Source organism: Impatiens glandulifera, chromosome 4 (assembly GCF_907164915.1).
Source record: "Impatiens glandulifera chromosome 4, dImpGla2.1, whole genome shotgun sequence".
Classification (NCBI taxonomy): domain Eukaryota; kingdom Viridiplantae; phylum Streptophyta; class Magnoliopsida; order Ericales; family Balsaminaceae; genus Impatiens; species Impatiens glandulifera.
The window spans coordinates 35360071-35385863 of record NC_061865.1 but is presented as its reverse complement, the minus strand read 5'-3'; the positions used below and the strand labels follow the sequence as shown (position 1 = coordinate 35385863).

The window sequence follows — 25793 nt, the reverse complement described above, 5'->3', positions numbered from 1 at the left end:
AAAACTCTCAATCTCTCCTAGATTCTACGGAAAGGTAAGTTATGGAGTCGTCTATAAAGCTTCAGTTTTAAAACTTTAAAATTTTCAAATCTTAAAATTAATTCCCATTACATTTGATTTTTTCAAAGCAATGCATTTTTTTCAACTAGAGATATCCCAAAAAAAAAATTCAAGATGACGATTCGACGTAAAAAATCGATCACATAATGAGCCCAGAGCTCTAAATTCAAGAGACAGTCTCTTAAGTCAATTAGAAAGACAAACACTAACATTTCCATATGGTAAATCCTTATGTACTCTATTGAGTACACATGAAAGTTATCCTAAACGAGTTAAGAAAGGCTAATGTCTCTGCCAACACCACCTTAGAGTAACTAATAGGAATAATTTTTGTCAGTTCACAACAAACATGATCAGGTTCAAAGACAAGGATCTTCCAACAGCCGAGACAAATCATGTCAAAGCCCTTTATATTTTTGTCCAAATGAAAGGAAAAACCATTATATTGGCCCTTATAGACAATGGTTCAGTTCTCAACATATGTCCTTAGAGGACTCTCGAAAAAATAGGCATCTCTATAGACAAATCCTACCATTTGACTTGTGTGTCATAGGTTTTAACCGCTCACAACACGAAATAATGGGCTGCCTAAAATTCACTATCCAAGTGGTCGGCATACCCTTCCAAGTTGACTTTTGTATTATAACATGCAACCCTCCTACAATCTTATTTTAGAAAGACCATGGCTGCATCAAGCTAAGACTTTGACCTCAACACTTTATCAAAAGTTGAGATTCATAGTCAATGACCAAGTTATCATGGTCAAAGGTGAAACTTAAAAAGTTTGATGTGAGAATCAAACTTTTAATATTTATTAACTTTATTTGTCTCTAGTATTTATTTAATCAGGAAATCTATTTTGAAATATTTATTTTAAAAAGAATATTTTACTGATGTCTTTATATTTAAATTGGTTTAATTAATTATATAAATAAATGGAATGTAAATTCTTTGACTATAAAGTTTTATATCCAAACAAATTGTTAAACCTACTAATAACATTCAATTCATCAAATCAATCCGAATATATAGTTCTTTATTGAATATAAAAGTTATGTCCAAATTTAAAATTGTGGAAAAACAATAAAAATATGTTGCACCTTAGCCCGAATTACTTCAACATAAAGTCAAAATCAAAATTTCATAGCAATTAAAAATCTTAAAAAATAGGAAAAGAAAAAGAAAAATTAAAATTATTAGAACTGCAAAGAAATGAAAAGAAAAAATTGTTGTGAAATAAAAATTAAAGTTAGTTACCTGTTCATTTGGGCTTTGTGATCAGCAAACATCAAAACATAGCCTTTTATTTATAGTCGTATTTTTGTAACTAATACAAAGTATCTCAACATATATATATTGTCTTAAGTTCTCTCTTATTTAATATTGAAACATTTTAAAATAATTTATTAGGAGAAGTTATATTTGTTTATTTGTCTATGAATTTGAAAAACAAGTTAATAAATTTATAAATATATATCTAATTAATTTATATTTTGAAGTATTATCTAATCTTAACCTCCAACAAAAAAAAACTTTTCAAAAAAATCTTTAATAGCATTTTCCATCCAACTCTACCAAATATCTTCTAGATGAGTCCATTCATTAGAGTTATCGTTGGTTAAAATGTTGAAGAAGAAAAGTGTAAATTGAAATTGTATTATTGAAAAGTTAACCAAATGATTACATATTTTTTATATATAGGAGTTTTAATATTAACTAATTAACCAAACTAACTAATTAACGGTTTAATAAATCGATAATTATTATTTTTACATCCTCCCCTCAAGGAGAAACGTAGTAGAAACAATGTTTTACCTTGACAAAACAAGTCGATGAAACATCAAACTACGATCATGCAGCCATCGTCTTCAACAAACTCAATTCAATAAGCTTCATTTTTTTTAGCTATCCAATTTAGATAGCCGAGCAAACTCAATTCAGCAAACTCCATTTTTTTTCAACTACCATCATAGACAGCCGAGTAAGCCCAATTCAGTAAGCTCTATTTTTTTTTCGAACTACCCTATATAGATAGTTCAGTCTTCGTTTGTTAACTTCTTTCTTCTCTATCTTTTCGTCACCTCTTGATTGTATCATCTCTATTATCAATATCAACAGCACCCAATTCATCCGGCACGTCAGTATTCTTGATTGCATCATGACCCATATCTTCAACAATGAAAGAATCTCTCAATTTTGTGCATTCAACTAATTCAGCTTTTATTTATTCCACTTCTTCTTAAATAGTAATAATACAATAAAACCCTCCACAAGTGGGTGTACCGGTCACAAGCAGAGTAGAGGCAGCGAAAACTTTCTAAAATTCTTAACCTTAGCTCTGATACCATGTCTTGAAACTGAAATTTTATTATTGAAAAATTAACCAAACAATTACATATATTTTTTATATAGTAGTTTTAATTATTATTTTTACATCATTATCAAATATGGAATAATTGATAAACTTTTGTTTTTTCATCCACATTATATTATTTATTTTTACAATTGAGCGTCAAAAAGATTTCTAAACGTCAACGTAAGATTTCTAAGGAATGAAGAACACCAAAGACGTTCTCCAAAACATCGAAAATTGTTCAAATCAAGAATTTATTCCATTAGATTCAAGATACAACCGACTGTGAATACCGGTTTAACACTTCACACTTTCGCCACCATGGTTGTTAAGAGTAGAGAGACGGAGGGAGGCTAGGCTGTGGGGCTTAAGCCCGACCAACCTGGTCCCTATTTTTTTTTTATAAATATATTACACACTTTGGGAAGACGTTTCAGGATAAAATGGATTTTTTTTGTTGGGGGATTCAAGGCCACCCCTAGCTATCATCCCTAATTTGTTTTTTTATATATATATTACACAATTTGGGGAACCAAATCTTGTTCTATCATGTTTCAAACAAATTTTTCCAAAATTTTCATCTTTGCATTCATTTTTCCAAGCTACCACCTCCCTCTCTATATAATTAATTAATCCATTAATTAACCCACTATTTCTCTTAACCCATTAATTAATCCCTTCTCTCTTTAAACTATTGATTAATATTTAAATATTATTTAATCATTACTCTCCCAATCAACTAATTAAATATATTATATAAATATTAAAATAAAATAAAATAATACATATATTTTATTTTTACTTAAATTTATAAATATAATATATAGTTAAAATTAAATAATTTAAATAACTATTATAAATTTAAAAAAATATATATTAAACTTTAAAATAAAATACATTACATAAACATTACATCACAAATAAAATACATAACATAAATATTACATTAAAATAAAATACATAACACAACATTATGTTTATGTTTTTGCTCTAGTAGAAAATGGATTTATCAACACTTTGTAAAATGTGGAAATCCGAGTTTAACCAAATTCTTAATAAATCATATTGGACGTTTCCATTCGCAAATAATTAGAAAATGTATGGTGTTCTCATTGTTGATAAAGACATGAAGAAGAAAAAAAAGCCTGGTATGAGGGGTCAAAGTTCGCTTATTCGAACTGAAATCGACAACCCTCAAAAAGTGAGAGTTTGTGAACGATGCAGACAAGAAAGACGGAGTTAATATATTTTATTTTAGTGTATTATATTTTATTTTAATTTATAATAGTTATTTAAATTATTTAATTTAGTGTATTTAATTTTAATTATATATATTATATTTATAAATTTAAGTAAAAATAAAATATATGTGATATTTTATTTTAATATTTATATAATATATTTTAATTAGTCGATTAAGAGAGAATGTGTTAATTAATAAGTTAATTAATTGTTTAAAAAGAGAGGATGTTAATTAATAATTAAGATGGAGAGAGAGGGTTAATTAATAATGTAGAATGAAAAAATGAATGAATTTTGAGAAAACTTATTTAAAATATGGGTAGAACAGGAAAGCTCTCCATTTAGGGAGGAGGTGATGAAATTGATTTTTTGGTATTATTTGAGAGAAAAAAATAAAGAAAGATGTGAGATAAATCTACTAATTATTATTATTATTAAATGTTTATTTGGTTAGAGATATTTTGATTATGATTATTTGAATTTTATTTATTTTTTTAGCATTTGATTAATATAATTATTTGAATGTTTTTATAATTTATGCGTATTTTTTTTATCTTTAGAAACATGCAAAGCCGATAAGAGATCTTTCATGAAGTGAATCGCGTGAATCCATTGTCGTCGTGAAGGGTTACGACGTGCGAGAACTAGATGTCATCGACAATTATTATGATAAAATCATTTTTCTGGTGATAAATTGCAGGTCTGATTTCAGCTACCCCTCTAGTAATCTATTCCCCTAAAACTGTCATTTTTATTAGTAGAGGGCTACCCCTAAAATTTGTAAAAATATGGCAACAATTACAAATTAACTAAAATTTTAAAACACAAACAGTTTAAAAAATGAGCTTATTATAGAAATACTAAATTCAAACTCAAAATCCAAAATAAGTGAATATCCTATGATAGGTCTATCAGCTAGTGTACATGTAAATAACTCAATATTAGGTTAGAGAACACACTTTCTATTCAACACAGAAATAACACGAAATCTCAATACCTGACATTATTATGACTATGCATTAGCTCAACCACTGCAGCCACAACTCCCTTACATTCCACTGAAATGTCCAACCCAGGTTCTTCAATCTTCCTTTTCAAAAGCTTGTCAAGTTCCCCTCTCAGTTTCTGCTCAAAAAGAAGGAAACAAAATCCAATCAATTCATCATCTCATTCAAAGTGACCGAAATATATACGAGTTTATTAATAAAAACATGTGGAACGATGCAATTTAGGAAATTTACCCTTATCAATTCTAATACGCTCTTTGAAGCAGAAAAATGTAGGTACCCCCCTAACATCTCGATACCACCAGATTCATCAGTTTTGCTAGGAACAAGACTACCACCGAACATGAGTAGGGTGTAATCCGATATATTTGTTGAATCTCTTACGAATATGCTCGAGGATTTCACCTTTTCACTATAGATCAAGTAAGGAAGAGGAAAAAGGTGAACCCCCGAATTAACAGAAGCAGGGTGGATATCAACTTTTCCAACATCTTTTGTGTAGAATGCTGTCCGTTTTCCTCTCCTTTTGCACTGGACCACATTCGGGTACAGCCCAGCACATAGGATTGCAGATACCATCTCCATATCGTTGCTATATTGATTATAAGCCTGAAAACATTACTTTAATCAAGACTTTACCAGATAACTCATGAAAGCCAAATGGGGATAAGGGAAAGAATGGCCTGTTTCGGTATAGCATTCTTTTGTGTTGATCATGATCCAGAAAAATCTATATTTGTTATGTTCTCAAAAAATCACAGTTGGTCCCATTTTATTCATGAAATGGGTTGGATTGGTATTGGTCTGGATTGACCAAAAAAAACTTATCATGATCTAGAAAAACAATCAATATACCAAATAAATTATACTATAGTTTGGATCATGATCTAGAAAATTATTTGTATACCATAACTATAATTTGGGTCATAATGCAAAAAAAAATTTATACCAAATGAGAAATAGACTGCCAATTTTAACATTGGCAATTTTCCAATGAGATTGTGAAGATCGTGATAAGATACAAGTTTACTAATAGGCTCAATGTCAGTCCATTTGGAGAAATGAAAAGAGTCGTAGGTGAATGATGAAAAACATTTCCACAAAAGTGGCAAAATATCTAAAGAATATGGATTGCGAAGGAATTAGGATGGACAAGATGATTTTGATTGTACCTTAGGGCCTCTGGATTTGTCAACAAATCCAATACCAGACAAGAGGTCCAGAAACTGCATCCTCATATCATCCATCATTTGCAGGGTTACTGGCGATAAGAAGTTTTCCCAACAGAAAGATCTGTCATTACCCATACGTTTTGCATCCTTCCATCCTTCAAATGCCTTGAGAAGCGCAATGTGATCACTGTAAGAAGCCAAATAGGTTAATGTTTTAGTCTTGAGTGTTAACAAGATAATTCACTAAATCTATTAAAATTATCATTTGTCTTGGGAAATTTTTATAATAAAAATAACTTGTATTGCAGAAAATCAGTGAAAGGAAAAAATTGCTACCTCCCACTTAAAAAGAGATAATTTATTTTAAGCCAGCTAAAAGGGAAATAACGAGAGAGACATTCCATGTAGTGCAAAACCAGAATTACTTGAATCATTTTTAGAAAAAGGTAGCAACCTGCAAGAATCACCAGCAAAGGACCTCTTTGCAGCATCAGCTTCTTCTTTCCTACTTAATGGAAGGACAAATGGGTCACGATGTGCAAGAGCAGAAGCAATAGTTAATGCAGGATTAAGGCACTGGAAAATTGAACCCATTAAGAGCATCTTTCCAATATTTGGGTCCAATGGAAGAGTGCAGAGGTGACGACCTAATCACATAAACCAATCATGTCAGAGAGAACTTTCTTATTCACACATGACAGAAATAACTAAAGTCTATCCCAATAAAAAAAAAAAAATTCTAAAAAATCTATTTGTACCAAGAGGAGTGAGGTCTTCATTATCATCTAAAGCCCCAATGGTTTTGAGGAGCTCAATAGCATTTTGAACAGAGAGAGAATCTGGAGGCTGAAGCGCCTTTGATAAAAATGAAGCTATCGCCCCAAGCTGCAAGCTCTTGATATGCAGGCATAGCTCTTGCAAAGGAGTTCGAAGAATTTCAGGAAGCTGATACTCAAGCATTGCATCATGGATAACTTTTGGGTACAATCTATAGCAAACTCCAGGTTGCACGCGACCTGCACGACCACGTCTCTGCAATTGTGTCATCACCGATGAATTACAAAATAGATTTGATCAGAAAAAATTATCGAGGACAGGGAAAACAGAAAAACATGTTGAAAGTAGATAGGAAATAAGTTAACCTGATGCGCGGAAGCTTTTGAAATCCAGGATGGTAATAAACAAGCCAGCTTATTTAGAGCATCATAGCTAGTCTCCTTAGACTTTCCACAGTCTATAACATATACAACATCGTCTATAGTTATACTGCTTTCAGCAATATTTGTTGCCAGAATAATTTTTCTGCAAGAGTAGAGGATTATAACAATAACTATGAACATAAAATTTGATAAGTGTAAAGGGCATTTGTGCATGGGTGTGTTGCAGAAGTTTCAAATGATTTGAGGAAGAAGATTATGGCCATCTATGGAATTAGATTTAACACAAGTAAGAGTTTAAGGATGTAAGCAGTTTGATTTGATCAGTTTTATCACGAAAATGCACATTCGAAATGTAGGTGTCAGTTTACCTAAATCCCAAACCGACGGTTTTTAGTTTCTTGGTCGGTTCGGTCGGTATTAATTAACATAGAAAATTATAAACCACCAATTTTATCAAAGAGATCTATGTTTCTATTATCTAACATCAAGCTTAATAACAATAACTAAATTTAAAAATGATATAAAGTAAATAATAACCATATTCAACACTTTAGCAAGTAAATAATAACAAAAATAACAATTTGAAACAAACTACATTATCTATTTAAATTTTAAATAAAATAATAGATGATTGATACAAATAATCAAGAATATAAATATATATACATTAAGGTTATCAAGACTAAAATGAAAAACAACCATTGTGTGGCTGTCAAATTTTGACAAAATGCTATACAGGAATACATTCCACCGATATGAATAGTTTCATTGTTTTCAAATCTATAGATAAATACATATACGGTCAGCTAAACCGCCGGCTGTTAGCCCTTAGATCCGCACAACCGAAACGAAATCATCTGTTCGGCATTAGGAGAGCCAAACTCAACTTTCGGTTGGTTTAGCGTCTTTTTGGTCGGGTATTTTTTGGTTTGATCAGTTAACTTGGTTAGAACCCCCTTAAGTAAGATGAATAGATTCTTCCATCATTTACAGTACAAAGACAAAGGTTTGACATTTTTATACTAGAAGGGGAAGACTAAAGAAAACATAAAAGCATGCATCCAACAAGTCAATATAATATTTGAAGTAACATCATATAAGATATTTCAGTTCTATACTGGATAAGGTGAAGGTAGTTGAGTACTGAGTTCATCACTCGTATATGAACTCCAGCTCAAAGAATAAGAAAAACCACAAGTTTTCCCAACATTTAGGAGAGAACTTCTGAAACAATTACTTGTTATGAAGTTTGGATCAATTATTCCACAGCTGAATGAAACATATATGAGATAGGTCAATGGTGTAAAGAGATTTAGCACAAAAGGTGATCAAGGAGAATGTACACAACTCAGTCACGTAGTGAGAAAGTCAAGTAAATGTGGGTGTCTCCTTTATTTAACATAAAAAATTATTTGTTTCTTCCAAGACAAGGGCAGAAGTAAAGATGGACTATTACCTCATATTGGTAGGCGGACGATCAAATATTTCACGTTGGTTGACCGTAGGCATTGAGCCATGAAGAGGAATGACCAAAAATCTGCTTGAATCTCCAAGGAAACTATTTGACTTAATCTTATCAAGCAGCTTAGAAATTTCATCCCAGCCAGTAAGGAATACAAGAATTGCTCCATCACCTAGATGACGGCTTATATATTCTATTGTTGATTCCACCTAAAGTCAAACAAAACTTTAGCACAAGAAAACAATCTTTAAACCATGCAATCTTTAAACTTCTAATTTTAACTTTGGCAATTATTCAGTGAGATTGTGACTGTGAAACAGATTGTGACTGTGAAACAGATTGTGACAACATACTAATTTTCAAATAGGCTCGTAATTGTAAGTTTCTTTCCAAAGTGCAACCGGAGTATTATCTATCAATGATAACCAAATGGTTCAATGGATTAATAAGGATTTCAACAGTTGACAGAAAATATCATGAACCACCACACATACAACTTTTGTAACTATAACCAGATTCATGTCCTTTCAACATTATAAACTTCCAACTGAAGGGCTCACCATCTCACAATAAAATAATAAAATTGCAATTTACAATCTCTCACCATCAAATTGACACCAATTGGATTATTCATTTTCATCCAAGATAGTATGTGGAGAATATAGACTAGACAATCTAAATTGGGGTATTTGATAAGAAATGAAGCAAAAAAACGTGTAAGAAGGACAGCATTCCAAAAATAAGAGAATAGCAGAAATATTTAGTAAATGTGGTTAAGAAAGAATTGCATACATACAAGTCCAAGATCAAGCATAGATCCAGACCAAGCTTCAAGAGATTGTCTTGTAGCAGCGCTGTAGCCTTTGTAATGAGAATTAATATCAATATCCTACAAAAAAAACAATGGTAACCATTAACATAGTTCTTCTAAGAGCCATGCAACCTAAGGAATCTATGCTCAAGGGAGAAACAAATGATGATCAAAACTTGCAAGTAAAGAACATAATCATCAACCAAGGCCCACTTTTTCTTCAGTAAATAACATAAATCAATCAAAAAGGAGAGACTAAACATGGTGGGTCCAAAGCCTTTTAATTCAAACGGTAAATAATTGTTCAAAATATATGTAGCTCAACAGCATTACCATTAGAAGATAATGAAAATTGTAATAAATACTCTGTAAATGAAGCTGCGCATATCAAATAGACAGGAAAAGGAATTTATATGTGATCAACTAGATTGATTTGCATGAAAAAAGGATTGATACAATCACAAAGAACACATAAAATCAGCTTTTGCACTCATGCAATCTTTAAAATATATCTCAGCTCCGACTTGAGATTAAAATAACATGCTGCATAAGGATAGCATTGTCACTAACAAATATCTTAACAAAATGCCCATCACACAAGAGCACAATTTCTCAGCATCTCAACCAAGTAAACAGACCTCAAACAATTCAGTTAGAGCGTCCCGCTTAGATTCTTGTTGTCTCCTCCTCCTTGAACTTCCCTGGAAGTTATCTAGTTCTGATTTTATATGGTAACGACTTTTCTCCAATATATCTTCCAGATGGAACTCAGATACCGGGAATGTCAGACCCTGCAAATATTGACAATAATACAAATTGAAATTTACATGAAGATTGTAGTACACCTTCAAAGTTCATATGAGGTAGAGGAGAAGAGTACAGGGATGTGAATAGTTGGGACATTTCCAAAGTATTTAGAGAACAACTCAGAATTAATTGTGGCACTCATGAGAATAAGTCGAAGATCTGGTCTGCGGGGAAGAAGGTCGTGCAAGATTATCAAGAGAAAGTCTTCATTCATGCCTCTCTCATGGATTTCGTCCACCAACAAGTGAGTTACTCCAGTTAAATTGGGGTCTTGAACCTGCACATAGAAATCTCCAGAATTAACTTAATAAGGATTATTAAATCATGGAAAACAGACAGACTCATTGGGAGGAAAATAATCCAAATGTCCCCCCTATCTATATCAGATGAAGGACAAGCATACATTTGCTTCAGAACACATAAAGTCATTTAACTAGAGCAACCACAATGGGGAAGATTATCTCTTATAGCAAGTTATAGTTTGGTCCAAGCCAAATTGTGAGGGATGTATTGCATAAGCAACCAAAATTGAACAATGTTGAATTTCTTCTAATCTAAATAGAAGTCTTAGAATTGATATGGCAATGACCTTGCCACTATACACCTCATTTACAATCTTCAAACAAAGAAGAGAAAAAATATAGAGTTTGATTTATGTGGATTATTTGGATTTAATCCAAATAAACAACCTTCATTACTTCTTCTAATCAATAAAATCATCAACTAAAATACCAAAATATATTTACTATAATATAACATTTTAAAATAATAAATACAAAAGATATTTTTGGTCATTTAACCTAAATAATCCACTTTTTTGTCAAACAAGTTTTTTCCTCGAAAAAGTTGTTTTATTTAGAAAAAAACTACATCAAACAAGTCTCTAATCTCCTCAGAATGCAAGGAAAGAACACGAAACAACTCAGTAATTAAAATGCCGTAAGGAGTAAAACATTACCAATTGCCTAAGTAAGACACCAGTGGTGCAAAATAGCAACCGTGTTTGAGCTGAACGTTTTGATTCCAAACGTATCTGGTAGCCAACAGTCTCACCAAGACTCTCTCCTCTTTCAGCTGATATACGAGCTGCAACAGATATTGCAGATATTCGGCGAGGCTGCGTACACATTATGCTGCAATCCGCACCACGCAGAGAAGAAATCTCCTCCTCTAGAATGAATTGAGGAAGTTGAGTTGTTTTCCCGCAACCTGTTTCTCCAGAAACAACTAACACCTACATGAGATATCACGATAGGGAGTAAAAAGAAACATTCCAACCATGACATACTTACATATATAATCATTGCACATGAAACCAATATGAGATCAAAAGGACATTGTGTGAAAGCAATCCAACTTATCAAATTAGAGAAGATTGCCTTGAATGAGAATGTGGAGGAGGCCTTAATAGTTTAAGAACATTATCATATGCACAAGGACAGGGTAAAAAAAGTGCATACTTCATTCTGGTCAGTTTAACAGAGCAGTTATGTATATAGCTAATGTTAAGAAATAGATGCATTAATAATAATTCTTGTTTGACCAACATGAATGAGTAAACCACCCACTACCAAGAAGAATCATAGAAAAAGGCTGGGTTGTGTAGTTCTTGGACATCTTGTGTTACTAATCCATAGTTATCGTATCTATTGGCAGACAATTAGTCTAACTAGAATTATGTATAAATCTTGAATATAGAAAAATATAACTGATACAAGGATAGAAGAATTATATCAAGATGAGAAGTGAAGAATTAATGGAGGGAGATAGAACCTTAACCGCTAGGGTGAATACAATGGGGATGAGAGAGAAAATCTCTAACAAGAGAATTCAAATCATTTTAATTTCATAACTATTCTTAACAACCAATATTCTATTTATACTACTCTATCAATAATTGTCACTTCCACCGTAGTGTGATAGCCCTAATATTCTTTCCCCTTATATCAAATTTATCCAAAGCAGGCTTATAAATACAATCTGAGGGAGTAACAACCAAGCAGCAATTTGACTTGAAATTATCCTAGCATGTGAAATATTGGTCTTTCATAAGGTCCACAGATTTAAAATGATTATTTGTTTCTTTGGATGAAGTATAAGATGATAAGAAAGTCACATTTATTTTAGAAAGAAAGAAAGAGAAGAGAAGAACAACTTCAGTGTATACAAGCAGCAAAGATCGTATCAGTTATGATGCGTAATATAATGCCACTATTGAGACAATGCCAGTAAGGAATAAAAATGTCATCCACATGAAAAACACCAGACAAAAATTCATAAGAAAGGCATCTGATACCCACCAAAAACGACTGTAAAGCTTTTGACCTATAAAACAACAAATACTGAATGCTAGCTTCATACAACATATTGTAAGCAATACAATTAGCTACAGAGGTAACAAACCTGATTCTCTGAGACAGCTCTCAAAAACTCAGACTTCATTTTGAATGCAGGAAGCTTCTCAGTGAACACTTGCATAGCCTTCACACTTGCAGAAGCCTGAAAGTAATAATTGCATCAGGAAAAGAATGGTAGAAATATGAGCATTAATTCCCATGTACCCATGTTTATACTAGATCATTGACAGTTGTATCCCATATGTGCACCTTTATTTTCTCCTGTCTGTCTTTGAGTTCAATACTCAGTTCCTTCTTAGATGAGTCCATTTTTGAGACATGACAAGCTTTCGAAACAATATCATCCTGCACTGGTTTTTTTATACTTTGAGAGGATGCACTAGGAGAATTTTCCTCAGGTAATGTCCTTGAACTATGCAATAGATTCCCCACTCTTCTCTCAGTTTCAGTAGACATGCATATCTGCACGAGTGGTTAAGAAATAGAGATAAAAACTAAACACAAATACCATAACTGTGACGGGCATGGAATCATACCTCTTTCTGTGTGGATCCATGACGATCGTCAAGATCAGCTCGGTAATTTGGCAGTGGAACTTTGCTCAAAACAAGGGCCTTACCTTTGTTATATGCATGGCTTTCTTTCCACAAACACAAAAAGAAGAAAGAAATTTAGAGTGTAAAATTCATAATATATTTTTGTCTGATCTACTTCAACTTATTGTTGAACTTGACCATGTTATCATTCATCTAACCACCATGGACTTTAAATTTTGTTAACAAAGATGAGGAAGGTAGTAATATCATACATCTTGTATGGAAAATTCAATGTCAATGAAAAACATATATATATATATGGGTTGATTCATTGGATAAACACATATTTTGTTAGCTAATCAACTTGTCCTTCCATCCAACTTTGTAGTGATTGCAAATTGGACAATCTCTTTCTAAAGTGATTAGGAGATGATGAACCAATTTGAGGCAGTCAGACATACATATGTATCAAAAGAATAACCTAGAAAGCTAAGCTCGTCTACAAAGAATCTCTTGTTTTCTTCAGTCACACACATAAATCTAATTTGCATTTCCCCTTTACTTGCTCAAATCTAAGCATATCTCTCAAATAATTTTTTCATTTATTTTGTATAAAAGGAGGAATTATATAAAATGTGAAAGGCCTCTCCTATGATAAAAAGATCTCCCTCTGATATCATATAGAATGATATGTAAAAAAAATTGGGTTTGTCATTATGTAATATATATACTGCATAAAGGGAGAGCAACATTAGGTGTCCCACTTCAGTTGAAACCTCTGAAATGTAAACTAGTACGAAGGATCTCATTTGAAGCTCAGTCATAGTAACAGCTTCTTACTTCCCTATATTTCTGTAAACTGCATTATATTGAAACTTTGTCCGCTTGAAAGAATAGATTTTCAATGAACAAGAATTGCATTTGTGATAGTCTAGTGGTTAATTGCTGATATTCATACTTACAAGTAAAGCCCTAACTGGTAAGCCATATCACCGAGTGTTTCCTGGTCACCCCGACTGTAGTTTCGCTTAATTACCATCTCTTGCTCTCCACCTCTTTTGAAATTCTCTACCTTTTCCCACCAATCCTTTTCATCAAAAATCTCCAGCTGCAAGCAAAGACAGTCCTATCAAGAGGCCACGAGAGAAGTCTATATGCAGATTCTATAAGGGTATTGAATAAGAGTTCCTTTAGAAACAATAATCAAGGTCTCCGGAACAAATCTTAGGGGATTGTTAAAGAGAACTTAAATAATAACTGGGAGTTCAAATGAGACCTGAAATAAATAAATAAATAATAGAGTTCACAGAAGATATACCTCAGCAGCTTGCTGCCTTAGACGCTCGGCCCTCCAAACAGGGTCCCACCATCGCTGCTCGCCGCCCCCTCCACCTCCACGAGCTCCGCCGCCGCGACCTCCTCCACGGGAACCACGGCCACCAAAGTTTCGTCCTCCACCGCTGCCGCCGCGGCGGCCACCTTGGAAGTTAGGACGGTGAGACATGGTTGATACGCGTATGAAGAAGGTATGAGACAACGACAATGGCAGAAGAGCTCTTACGCGGATTAATGTACAGTTGGCTGTTATGGCGAAGGTAGAGGAAAGATGCATTTGCAGGCCCTTGAACCCCCACAGTTTTTGTAGTCTTTATTTTATTGACCTCAATTATTTTTTAATGTATTTTAATATTATTACACAATGTTTTTCCTTCTTATATTTAAACGAGATATTCAAATCAAAAATATATGTATTAACATTTTATGGTCTAACTCTCGTCTAAACAAAAATATTTTTATCTATAATATATATCCCGTGATTTGAATGTATATAAATAAATTAATCACAAATTTATAAATTATAGTTAGGATTACTAAGAAAATAATTAAAATTTTGATATGGGTTTACAGAAAATGATGATAAAAATTAATTAAGAGAATAAATAAAATATTTTATATAAATTTAATTAGGTTTTAAATATTTTTTATATATAATTTTGTTTGATATTATTCATTATATATATATTTTTTAAAATTATTATTTATACATTTATTTATTTTTGTTTCAAATAATTAAAGTCTATTTTGGAATGGAATCCAAAATGAAAATATTAACTCCATATTATATTTATTTTATAAAGGGAAAAGTATGGGAGAATGACACGAAGATATTAAAATATCAATTTGAATCTGGATATTTAATTTAAAAGAATCAATGACTAAGATTTGTGTTTTTTAGTGTTATATCACAAATATTAATATTTTTGTTATACTAATAAGGTATGGTACGATATCGATATCGAAATTATTGATAAAGTAAAAATATGTGATTTTCAAAATTTTGGTATATGAAGGTATATTGAAATACCAAAATAATATTTATAAATTAAAAAATATATATTATATAATACTTATAAAAAAAATAATATTAATTTAATTACAAAATTATAATTTTAGAAAATGAAATCAAAATATAATTATATTATAATATAATTTAATATATGTAAAACATAGTAAGGTGTTTAATATTTTTTTTAAAACAGTCCTAATGAAGTTTGATATGTTGTCATATTCATCTCAAATACAAAATACGACTCGAAAAAAAGTAAGAAAAACTTAAAAAAAAATTCTCTATAACTCTTAAACATAATAAGAGTATATTTTGGGAACACTGTAAAAATAAAAGAAAAGAGTTGGTTGATGGAAGAATACAACCAATCGGAGTATGCAAGTACTGTCAAGTTGAGATTCCAGCCGTTTCTGAAAGTACTAGTGGGTTGAAAACAACTTATTAAAAAGGTGTAAGTTGAGTCCACTTTATGAAACAAGTAAAGCCTGTAGATGTGATAAAACTCGAACTATATTGACGAACAAGGCGATGAGGCAAGAAAGTGCTTTGTTTTCACATACTTTTAACCAGAAAAAATGTAAAATAAAATTGACCGAGTATGTGATTCTCGATGAAGTGTCATTCAAAGTTATCGAAGGAAAAGAGTTTGTGAACTTATTAAATGAAGCACAACCGATGTTCAAGGTTTCTGATCGAAAGAAAGCTGCAGATATGGTTTTTTTATTTATTCTTAGTTGAATTGTTTTTTTTTGTTTAAGTTAATATTTTTTTTAGATATTAAGTACCAAAACTAAGGTATACTGAAAAAAGTATACCAAAACTAAGGTAAGGTAAATGTATGCATTTTTTCTATACCGAAATTTTAGGTGATGTATGAATAAAATATTAAGATATATAAATATATTAATATATATAATTTAAAAATGTATTTAAGTTTCTTATATATATAACATTTTAATAATTTAAAAAATATATATTTTTTTAATTTAATTATATATATAATTAAAATATTAAGATATTTTATTAATAAATAAGAAAAAAAACAACGGTTTAAAATTGTATATTTTTTAATTAAAATAATAAAATTTTTAATAAAACAAAAATTGAGATACACGATTCCTTCTGGAATCATATATGATTAGGGGTGTAAACGAGCCGAGCCGAGCTCGAACTAGCCCTGGCTCGAGTTCGGCTCGACTTGTTTTTTATTGGCTCGGTTCGAGCTCGATCGAGCTTTTAATATTAAGCTCGAACTCGACTCGATCAAATAACCATAGACTCGAGTTTGCTTGATAGGCTCGATAAGCTCGAAGTTCGAATTTAAATATATTTATATATAAATATCTTATATCAAAAATGGGTTATGTCAACAACTACTATATAGATTTAGTGCTTAAAGAGAGCAATAACTGAACAAGATTTAGGGTTTTATCGGAGTCGAGATTTAGGGCTTCGAAACGAGATGTAAGTTTGTTGAAGAAGTATCAATGAGCAGTCTCTTTAGTCTTCTTGCAATATAGTTTCGAAAAATAAAATACTTTATAATAAAATAAAAATACCTTTATATCTTATAAAATATAATATATTGAGATTACATATATTAAATAATATTACAATATAATTATATATTTTTATTTAATTTTTAAAAATTATATTTTCGTAATTAAATTAATATCAATATATTTATTTTCTTATAAGTATTACATAATATATATTTTTTAATTTATAAATATTATTTTGATATATCTTGATATACTAAAATATTGAAAATCTCATACCTTTTATGTACTAATAATTTTGGTATTGATATAATAAACAACTAGAATTTAGCCCGTGCAAATGCACGAGTAATAATATAAAAACCTTGAAAAAAAATTACAGATAACATTTTTAATTTTATTTTTAACCGTTTTAAATTTAAAAACGGGTCAACCCACAATCCGACCCAAGTATCCAAATTAACCACAGCTCTCGACCCGGCAATCCGGACACTTTAAAAATTAAGCATCATTATATATATATAGATTAGTTAGTTAAAAAGTTGAACTTATATTAATATTAAAACGTCCCGCGTTTATCAAATTTGGTGTTGAATTTAAAATATAAAGTCTTTGTAGCCTAGTTGGTTAAAGAGTTGTACTTGTTTTGTTAGGTTGCAAGTTCGAAACATACCTCTAGCATTTTTAATTTTATTTTTAACCGTTTTAAATTTAAAAACGGGTCAACCACAATCCGACCCAAGTATCCAAATTAACCACAGCTCTCGACCCGGCAATCCGGACACTTTAAAAATTAAGCATCATTATATATATATAGATTAGTTAGTTAAAAAGTTGAACTTATATTAATATTAAAACGTCCCGCGTTTATCAAATTTGGTGTTGAATTTAAAATATAAAGTTTTTGTAGCCTAGTTGGTTAAAGAGTTGTACTTGTTTTGTTAGGTTGCAAGTTCGAAACATACCTCTAGCATTTTTAATTTTATTTTTAACCGTTTAAAATTTAAAAACGGGTCAACCCACAATCCGACCCAAGTATCCAAATTAACCACAGCTCTCGACCCGGCAATCCGGACACTTTAAAAATTAAGCATCATTATATATATAGATTAGTTAGTTAAAAAGTTGAACTTATATTAATATTAAAACGTCCCGCGTTTATCAAATTTGGTGTTGAATTTAAAATATAAAGTCTTTGTAGCCTAGTTGGTTAAAGAGTTGTACTTGTTTTGTTAGGTTGCAAGTTCGAAACATACCTCTAGCATTTTTAATTTTATTTTTAACCGTTTTAAATTTAAAAACGGGTCAACCACAATCCGACCCAAGTATCCAAATTAACCACAGCTCTCGACCCGGCAATCCGGACACTTTAAAAATTAAGCATCATTATATATATATAGATAAGCCTATAAATAGTCTTAGGGGTGTTTTAAATTTTCATTAAAAAAAATATATAAAAAAAAAATATGATTAGACTCGAAAAAGTTGGAAGAGCCATCAAGCGAGTCTTACCTAAGCTCGAATTCGACTCGAATCTTAAACGAGCTGGCTCAAACTTGACTCGAATTCAATTTTTACCGAGCGACTCAGCTAAGCTCATTTAAACCCTTATATATGATGTTCCAATATTTATGTTTCATTTTATATAACCTTCACAAAATAGAAAGAGTTTTCATTCCTTTTCTTATTTTTCTTTTGACTTATTCTATGCAATAATTAATTTTTGTAAGGTAGAGTAAGATTTGAACCTCATCCCTATCCCTGGTCTTTTGCTCCATGTAATATAATGTATATTATAATATAATTCCTTATTAAGTAGGAACATAAAGATATAATGAACGTAAAGTAACGTCTAGCTGACTCTCTCTCATGCAAAGTTCATCCATGGAGGAGAGAGATTGAGAGAAGGTGGAAATCGCATAATCAGAGAGATGAAAAACTCAGGAGGCATGGCAGTTGGACCTTTTGCGAAGGAAACCCTAGCGGAGAGGGCAATAATGACGAGGGAGTCACTGCAGAAGAGCCAAATCATCACTGACAACATGATTACCATTCTAGGCTCATTCGATCACCGTCTATCCGCCCTAGAGACCGCCATGCGCCCCACCCAGGTATGCATTTCAAAATGTCTCCATATTTTCATGCATGCATCTTTCTCTCCACGTCTGTAATTTTACCTATATCTTTCTATTTATACGTATGTACAAGTTAGGTTTCTTTATATTTCCTTAATGCTAACGCTTTAGGTTATCTGTGGCAGATAAAGACGCATTCGATTCGGAGGGCTCATGAGAACATTGATAAGGCACTGAAGTCTGCTGAAGTGTATTTAGGTCAATTTGACCTATCACGACAGGTTATTGTCATCTCTCTTTGGTCTTAACTTAATGCATATCTAATTAGACAGAGACAGGAGTGTGAAGTGTAATGCTTTTAATGAAGATATCACTGCACTCAAGTTAGGATCATGACTTAATAAAGGGTAAAACAATCATTAATTAATAAGGGAATTTCTTAAATATTGTAGCATAGTAAGTATGCCCAAAAGTCTAGATTAATTGGAGGGCCTTTTCTAGATCAAAATCATGTAAGAAGTTAAAAGAAGAGAAATCGTGTTGGTGTTAGAATACATTATGATCCCGGTTGAAACATGCTTAATTTCATTTGATTTATGATACATTATCTTAAGACATGCATTTGATGGGTTTTGAAAATTTTGTTAGTTTTCCTCTTCAGGCCGAGGCAAAGTTATTGCGAGGGCCGCATGAAGATTTGGAGAGTTACATACAAGCGGTTAACCAGATGCGGAACATTGTGACATTTTTTAGTAGTAACAAAAGCCTCAAGAGTAGTATGGGGGTGCTTAACCATGCGAACAACTTATTATCAAAGGCAATGCTAAAATTAGAAGAGGAATTTCGACAGATCTTGACATTGCACAGGTTTATATGATTTATAGATTCGATTAATTTGCATTGCAGTATAGTTTCCTTTCATGTTTTGGAAAAAAAGGGAGACAAAACCTCATGTTGTTTACTTTGAGTTTTGAAGACCAATGGCATGACTAATGTGGAATGATAGTGGTTGTTGCAATGAGAAATTAATAAAATGGAAGAAGAAAAATAACAACTCATTAAGAATTAAATTTTCCAAGAATTATTCCAACATAAAATATTTTCAATATAATCAAAATCCAATTCTATTAGAATTAAAATTATATCTTCAATTCTAACGTGAAGTAAAATGGCGGAGAAATCCAACAAATATTATTAGGTTCACTTTTTGAGCATATTAATATACAACATTCAATTCTTACCTGCTTTTGTCACAAATTCTCTAGACTTGTTCTTTTATTCTACCTCTATATAGTCTTTGTCCTATAATGGTTGCATTATTTTCTTATGGATCCCATCTCTAGATATGGAAAAATGAGAGTGCCATTTAAGCATGTGTAATATGTGTAATATATACATGGTTTGTATACTGAATGTTTAATTATTACCAGACTCGTTTCTCAAAATACTTGCATTTTTCATGAACATTAGCCAAGCTCTTGTGCTTTTGTTTTTGATTTTTTTCTTCCCCTTTCAAATCTTTGTAACGTTTGAACGCTTCTTGCGCTCATAAAAAGTTGACCTCTTTCAAAAAAAAGTTCTTATACTTGAATTCTTGTTTAGACAATTGAAAACAACTATAAATTCCAATCTTTGAATGTTTAAAAGAAGTTTTTGTTTATCTCCATGTAATCTAACATGTCCCCTTCACAGATTGTCATGTGAGTGAAATCTTTCGACACTTTAAAGAAGATGTGAGGACAACTTGTTAGAGGATACGTGTTGCCCAGAAACATTATGCTTGTACTTGAGTTGCTCTCTCATTTGATATAAAGTTGAATGATGTGGAAGTATTTTTGATTGGCATATCACTTCTCTAGATTAAATGTGATCCTAAAACACAAATTATTCTGTTTTTTTTTTGCATTGTACATTTCTATTTAATCTTGATGATTTAGAGTTACTAAACTATTTTCAAATGTATTTTTAGCAAGCCTGTGGAACCTGATCGTCTTGTTGACCTAATACCAAATAACATGCGACCATCAGCTGGCGAATCAGGCAACAAGAGACCATCCAACGCCAGCTTGGATACTACTGTTTTCACACCTCCTGTTCTTATGCCACCAAGGATTCTGCCATTGCTACATGATCTATCTCAACAGATGATTAAGGCTGAGCACCAACACCAACTCTTTGATATTTATAGGTGAAATTAATTATACAGTTTTATATCCTTTTCATGCTTTCTAATCTATATTTTAGATACTTACATGCATGTAAGTTGAATCTAATTCGGGTTCAACTTTGGAACCTTTATTTAGTCTTTTATGATTAATGTTGGAGTATCTTTTATTCTTTTTCTCCACTTCTTACCCTAGTATTCAACTGGTTTTACTGTTTTTCTTGCTTATTTGCCTATTTGGAGCTAATGATCCAAATATTGCCATAAATTTTTGTATTCTTTCAGTTCATTTGGCCTTGTTGCTATGGTCCCCAATGGCGTGCCATTGTCTTTCTGAATAAAGATATTGATGTCATAATAGGCTTGAGTTAATTATTTAAGCAGGTGTTTGATGGTGGGTAGACTTTGGTTTAACAATATTTGAGTTTGAGTTAACATGTGAGTATAGTTTGTCTTCGTAGTTTACATAAATGTGTTAGGATTGTCTTATAATTAAGTTTGCTTCCAATAACATCAAGGCTATGTTTTGATATATAATGGGATTAGTATAATTTCAATTTTATAAGGTAGGATTATCAAACTTACTCTATTTTGTTGAATCAATATCTTTTTGGTCTCCTCGTTTATACTGAAATTTTCCATCTAGTTTGACGGAGAATGGAGTTATCAAACTTGGCTCTTTCTAATAAAGTGGTTGTTTGCCTTCATATCAAAAGTGCATTTATGTTTATTGGACCACTCCTCTTTAATGATGTCAACAATTTCATGATAAAGAAGAAATATCTACATGCCTATATTCATAGTTATCTTTTTCTGATAAACTGTATGTGCATATAGGAGCTAAAAAATATTTATAGTTCTTTCTTGGCTTATGTTTAACTGCGACTATTTTTTGACAGTGAAACCCGGACCGTAGCTTTGGAACTAAGCATAAAAAAATTAGGAGTGGAGAAACTAAGTAAAGATGATGTGCAGAAGATGCCCTGGGAGGTTTTGGAATCTAAAATTGGAAATTGGATTCATTACATGCGAATTTCTGTAAGACTCAAATATTGATTCCCAAATCCTTCAATGATTATAGAAGGTGGTGCTCCTTTCTGAATCTTATTACTGGAATTCTAATAGGTCAAACTGTTGTTTGCTGGGGAAAAGAAAATTAGTGATCAAATATTTGAAGGTTGTGATTCTCTTAGGGAGCAGTGTTTTGCAGAAATTACTGGTGCCAGTGTTGGTGTACTACTCAGCTTTGGGGAAGCTATTGCCAAAAGCAAGAGGTCACCTGAGAAATTATTTGTTCTTCTAGACATGTATGAGATAATGAGAGAGCTTCAGCCAGAGGTATGAGCATAATTCTCTAATGGGTTACGTGTTTTTGCCTATATATTTTTTTCAATAGCCAGAAGAAAGTTGGTCAACACAGTCGTTTCTTAGAGTTCCCTGATTTTGTGGTCCTAAGTTATATATTTAGGTGAACTTGAATAGATGGATTCTATAATGGGTGTGTTTATGTTAGGTCATGATGGTGATCTTTTTCCTGCTTTGTTCTACTGGCTATAGATACTTAAAATGCTAATTGTATGACTATACCCCTGCTTCAGATGAACCTCTATTAATATCTAAACTGTTTTGATATCTTTGGGTCTTTAATAGTTTAATCATTGCATTAATTTAAACAGGTTGTTTGAAATTATAAGACTGTGACACTACTTTTTCCTGAAATTCTCCAAATAGTCTTCTGTATAGCTATGATCAAGATGCATTATCTTCAATTTTTAGGGAGTAGGTGCCTTAACTTTTCCCCCCAATCTCGGTAGTCTAGAACTCAATTTTTCTTTTTTCTACTATTCATTATTTACTGAATTTGTTACGTTAAAGTCATTTCACTTCTGATTCTACAGATGGAAACAATTTTTGAAGGAAAGCATTGTGCGGATATGAGAGATTCTGCTGCTGCTTTGACAAAGCGTTTGGCACAGACAGCCCAGGAGACCTTTGCTGATTTTGAGGATGCAGTTGAAAAAGATGCAACCAAGAATGCTGTTCTAGACGGAACTGTCCATCCGCTGACAAGTTATGTGATAAATTATGTGAAGTTCCTCTATGAGTAAGTTGATATAGTCCTTTACAATGTTATTTATTTTTCATTATCGAATAATATAGATTGTTTATTTTTATGTTTGCTCCTTTACGAGTAGTAATCATTGGATCCATTTAATGTTGCAAACTTTGTGAATCAAATTTATTGGCAGCTATCAGTCCACATTGAAACTACTTTTCCAAGAATTTGATGCAACTGATCCAGATGAGCAGTTGGCAAATATAACAACACGGGTCATGCAGGCTCTTCAGAATAACCTCGACGGGAAGTCCAAGCAGTATAAAGATCCTGCCTTGACTCAACTGTTTCTTATGAACAACATCCACTATATTGTTAGATCTGTCCGCAGGTTAAATTTTTTTTTCCCATAACACATAAAATATTCTTTATATCATCAGCATTTAATAGTTCTATTCAGGTCAGAGGCGAAGGACATGTTGGGTGACGATTGGGTACAAATTCACAGAAGAATAGTTCAGCAACATGCAAATCAATACAAGAGGATATCGTGGTCCAAGGTTTTTATATTTACCATATTCCTCACAATTTCTTCTTGTATAGTTTATCAAATTAAAATTCAACATGACCTGATGTTGAGTTTGTTAATAAACAACATTCATCTAGAATAGCTCAACTGGTAAAGAATCTTGAACTGAAGTAAGAGGCTGAGGTCTCATATTCAATTATTATTTAAAACAACTTAGCTAGATATTTACGTAAAATAAAATTGACAGTATAAATAAAAAGACCTTAGATAGATTATTACGTAAAATAAAATTGAGAGCATAAATAAAAAGACCTTAGCTAGATATTTATGTAAAATAAAATTGAGAGCATAAATAAAAAAGACTTGTCTAATGCCTCCTAAAGAGAGCAACAAATAGGCTGCTTGCTTGCATGCCCATAAAATCATCAATGTGTATCAATGTGGAACAAACATTAAACAAAAACCATCATAATTCAAAACTAACTGAAGATAGATTGAAACCTGAAATGCTTACTATTTGTTATCATTTAATCGATCATGTTATGAACCTCCAAACTAGAGACATTCCCGCCCTTTTTGAAAGATGTGAAAAGTAATTCTTTGCTTCTATCCTGATTAAAATTCGTTCCTTCAAATGTTCTTTTTTCTTTCGCCCATATTGTTCACCAAAGGGCAGTCAGACATCCTCCAGTCCCTTTTAAATATTGAATACTTGACAAATCATGTCTCACATATTTTTACAAAAGGGACAAAACAACAACATATAATGAATAGTTTCTACAAACATCAGTTAATAGTTTCTATAACCAGACTTTGTATTAATTATAACTTAAATTTTTTAACCATGGCAAGTAGTCATCGAATTAGTGACATTCCATTTAGGAAGCAGACACTCTAACTAATCACTTAGCTACATCCACATAAGTTTAACATTTTAAATGTAAAAATATGGAATAGTAGCTTCATAAGTCTTTATTATTGTAACATATAGTTTTATTGTTAGATTATAATCAAAAGCAGAAGCAATGATGCTGCTTAAACATAAAATAATTTGAGTAGCAATATTGTTATAATAATATTCAACAAAATAATTGGTGGTTATGTAGATCCTTCAGTGTATGACGGTTCAGGGAAATGATAGTGGAGGAGCGATTTCAAGGGCAGGAGTAAAAGATCGGTACAAAACATTTAATGTTCAATTTGAAGAGCTTCATCAGAGACAATCACAATGGACAGTTCCTGATAGTGAGTTGCGTGAGTCTCTTAGACTTGCCGTGGCTGAAGTCCTTTTGCCTGCCTACAGATCTTTCATCAAACGATTTGGGTAATAAAAGTCTAAAAAATTTGTAACTGTCTTCTCATTTGTTACAAAAATGGTTGAAAATTATATATTATGATGTTAATGAATCTCCAGGCATATGATTGAGAATGGGAAAAACCCGCAAAAATACATCAGGTTTACACCAGAGGATCTTGAGAGAATGCTGGCCGAGTTTTTTGAAGGGAAGACATGGGGTGAACAAAAGCGATAACTGTAGTGAGAGTACAAGCTATTCGTTCATTCATTTTGTAGGAAGTTTTTTGGCCTTCTATTAGAGGTGGTCATGATGTACATATATTTTGTGGACAATAATAATGTGGTCCAACATTATTTCATTCTTTCCTTCTTTTTTGTTTTTGTTTTCCATGGTTCTTTTTACCAAATAAGAATAAACACTTCAATTTTTCTTACTGCTATTAGCATTTTAATGCAATTAAACGTTATTCTTGCCATTCATGTAAGTTGACTCAGTTTTATATGAATTAAGTTATATTTTATTTTTAATTAAGAGTCATTTATTATAAGGTCATTTGATAAAGTGTACATCACCAAAATATAAAATACAGAGGAAAGGAAAAAATAAAGATGGAAAAATCCACCCAACCAAATGTAAGTTATACAAAAAGATAATATGTTTTATATATGCACAAAAGAGAAAGAGAGTTATATTCGGGTTTTTCTTACTTTATTTATATAAAAAGTGGAACACATTCATCAAAAATAAAAAATAAATATGAAAATTTTTGGATCGAGATAAAGAAAAACGAAAATAAATATGAAGGATAAAGAAAACGACATAAAATATAACAAGTTGGATAAACAAAAACAAAAGAAA

General features: G+C 31.7%; 2 protein-coding genes across 3 annotated transcripts; one reads left to right on the top strand and one right to left on the bottom strand.

Moving 5' to 3' along the window:
* Positions 1-4493: 4493 nt before the first annotated feature.
* LOC124933936 (DExH-box ATP-dependent RNA helicase DExH1) lies at positions 4494-14598 on the bottom strand. 2 transcript variants are annotated; one of them, XM_047474381.1, is made up of 16 exons: positions 14286-14598; positions 13930-14075; positions 12968-13067; positions 12681-12893; positions 12478-12573; positions 11033-11308; positions 10148-10351; positions 9906-10058; positions 9253-9345; positions 8451-8665; positions 6977-7136; positions 6593-6866; positions 6289-6481; positions 5835-6021; positions 4897-5271; positions 4494-4780 (listed from the first exon to the last, which is right to left on the bottom strand). In XM_047474381.1, exons 1-16 carry the CDS (start codon positions 14577-14579, stop codon positions 4646-4648), a joined length of 3114 nt encoding a protein of 1037 aa, XP_047330337.1. In that variant the 5' UTR covers positions 14580-14598; the 3' UTR covers positions 4494-4645. The 2 variants fall into 2 exon arrangements, with proteins under 2 accessions (XP_047330337.1, XP_047330338.1); XM_047474382.1 differs by lacking the exon at positions 14286-14598 and having other exon boundaries at positions 12968-13071; positions 13930-14069.
* Positions 14599-18748: 4150 nt separating this feature from the next.
* On the top strand, positions 18749-25182 carry LOC124936275 (exocyst complex component EXO70A1). Its single transcript, XM_047476758.1, has 11 exons — positions 18749-18924; positions 19074-19169; positions 19550-19755; positions 20858-21076; positions 21952-22090; positions 22178-22390; positions 22951-23156; positions 23302-23499; positions 23569-23668; positions 24744-24961; positions 25052-25182. The coding sequence occupies exons 1-11, from the start codon at positions 18763-18765 to the stop codon at positions 25167-25169; spliced, it is 1875 nt and encodes a 624-aa protein (XP_047332714.1). The 5' UTR covers positions 18749-18762; the 3' UTR covers positions 25170-25182.
* Positions 25183-25793: the final 611 nt, after the last annotated feature.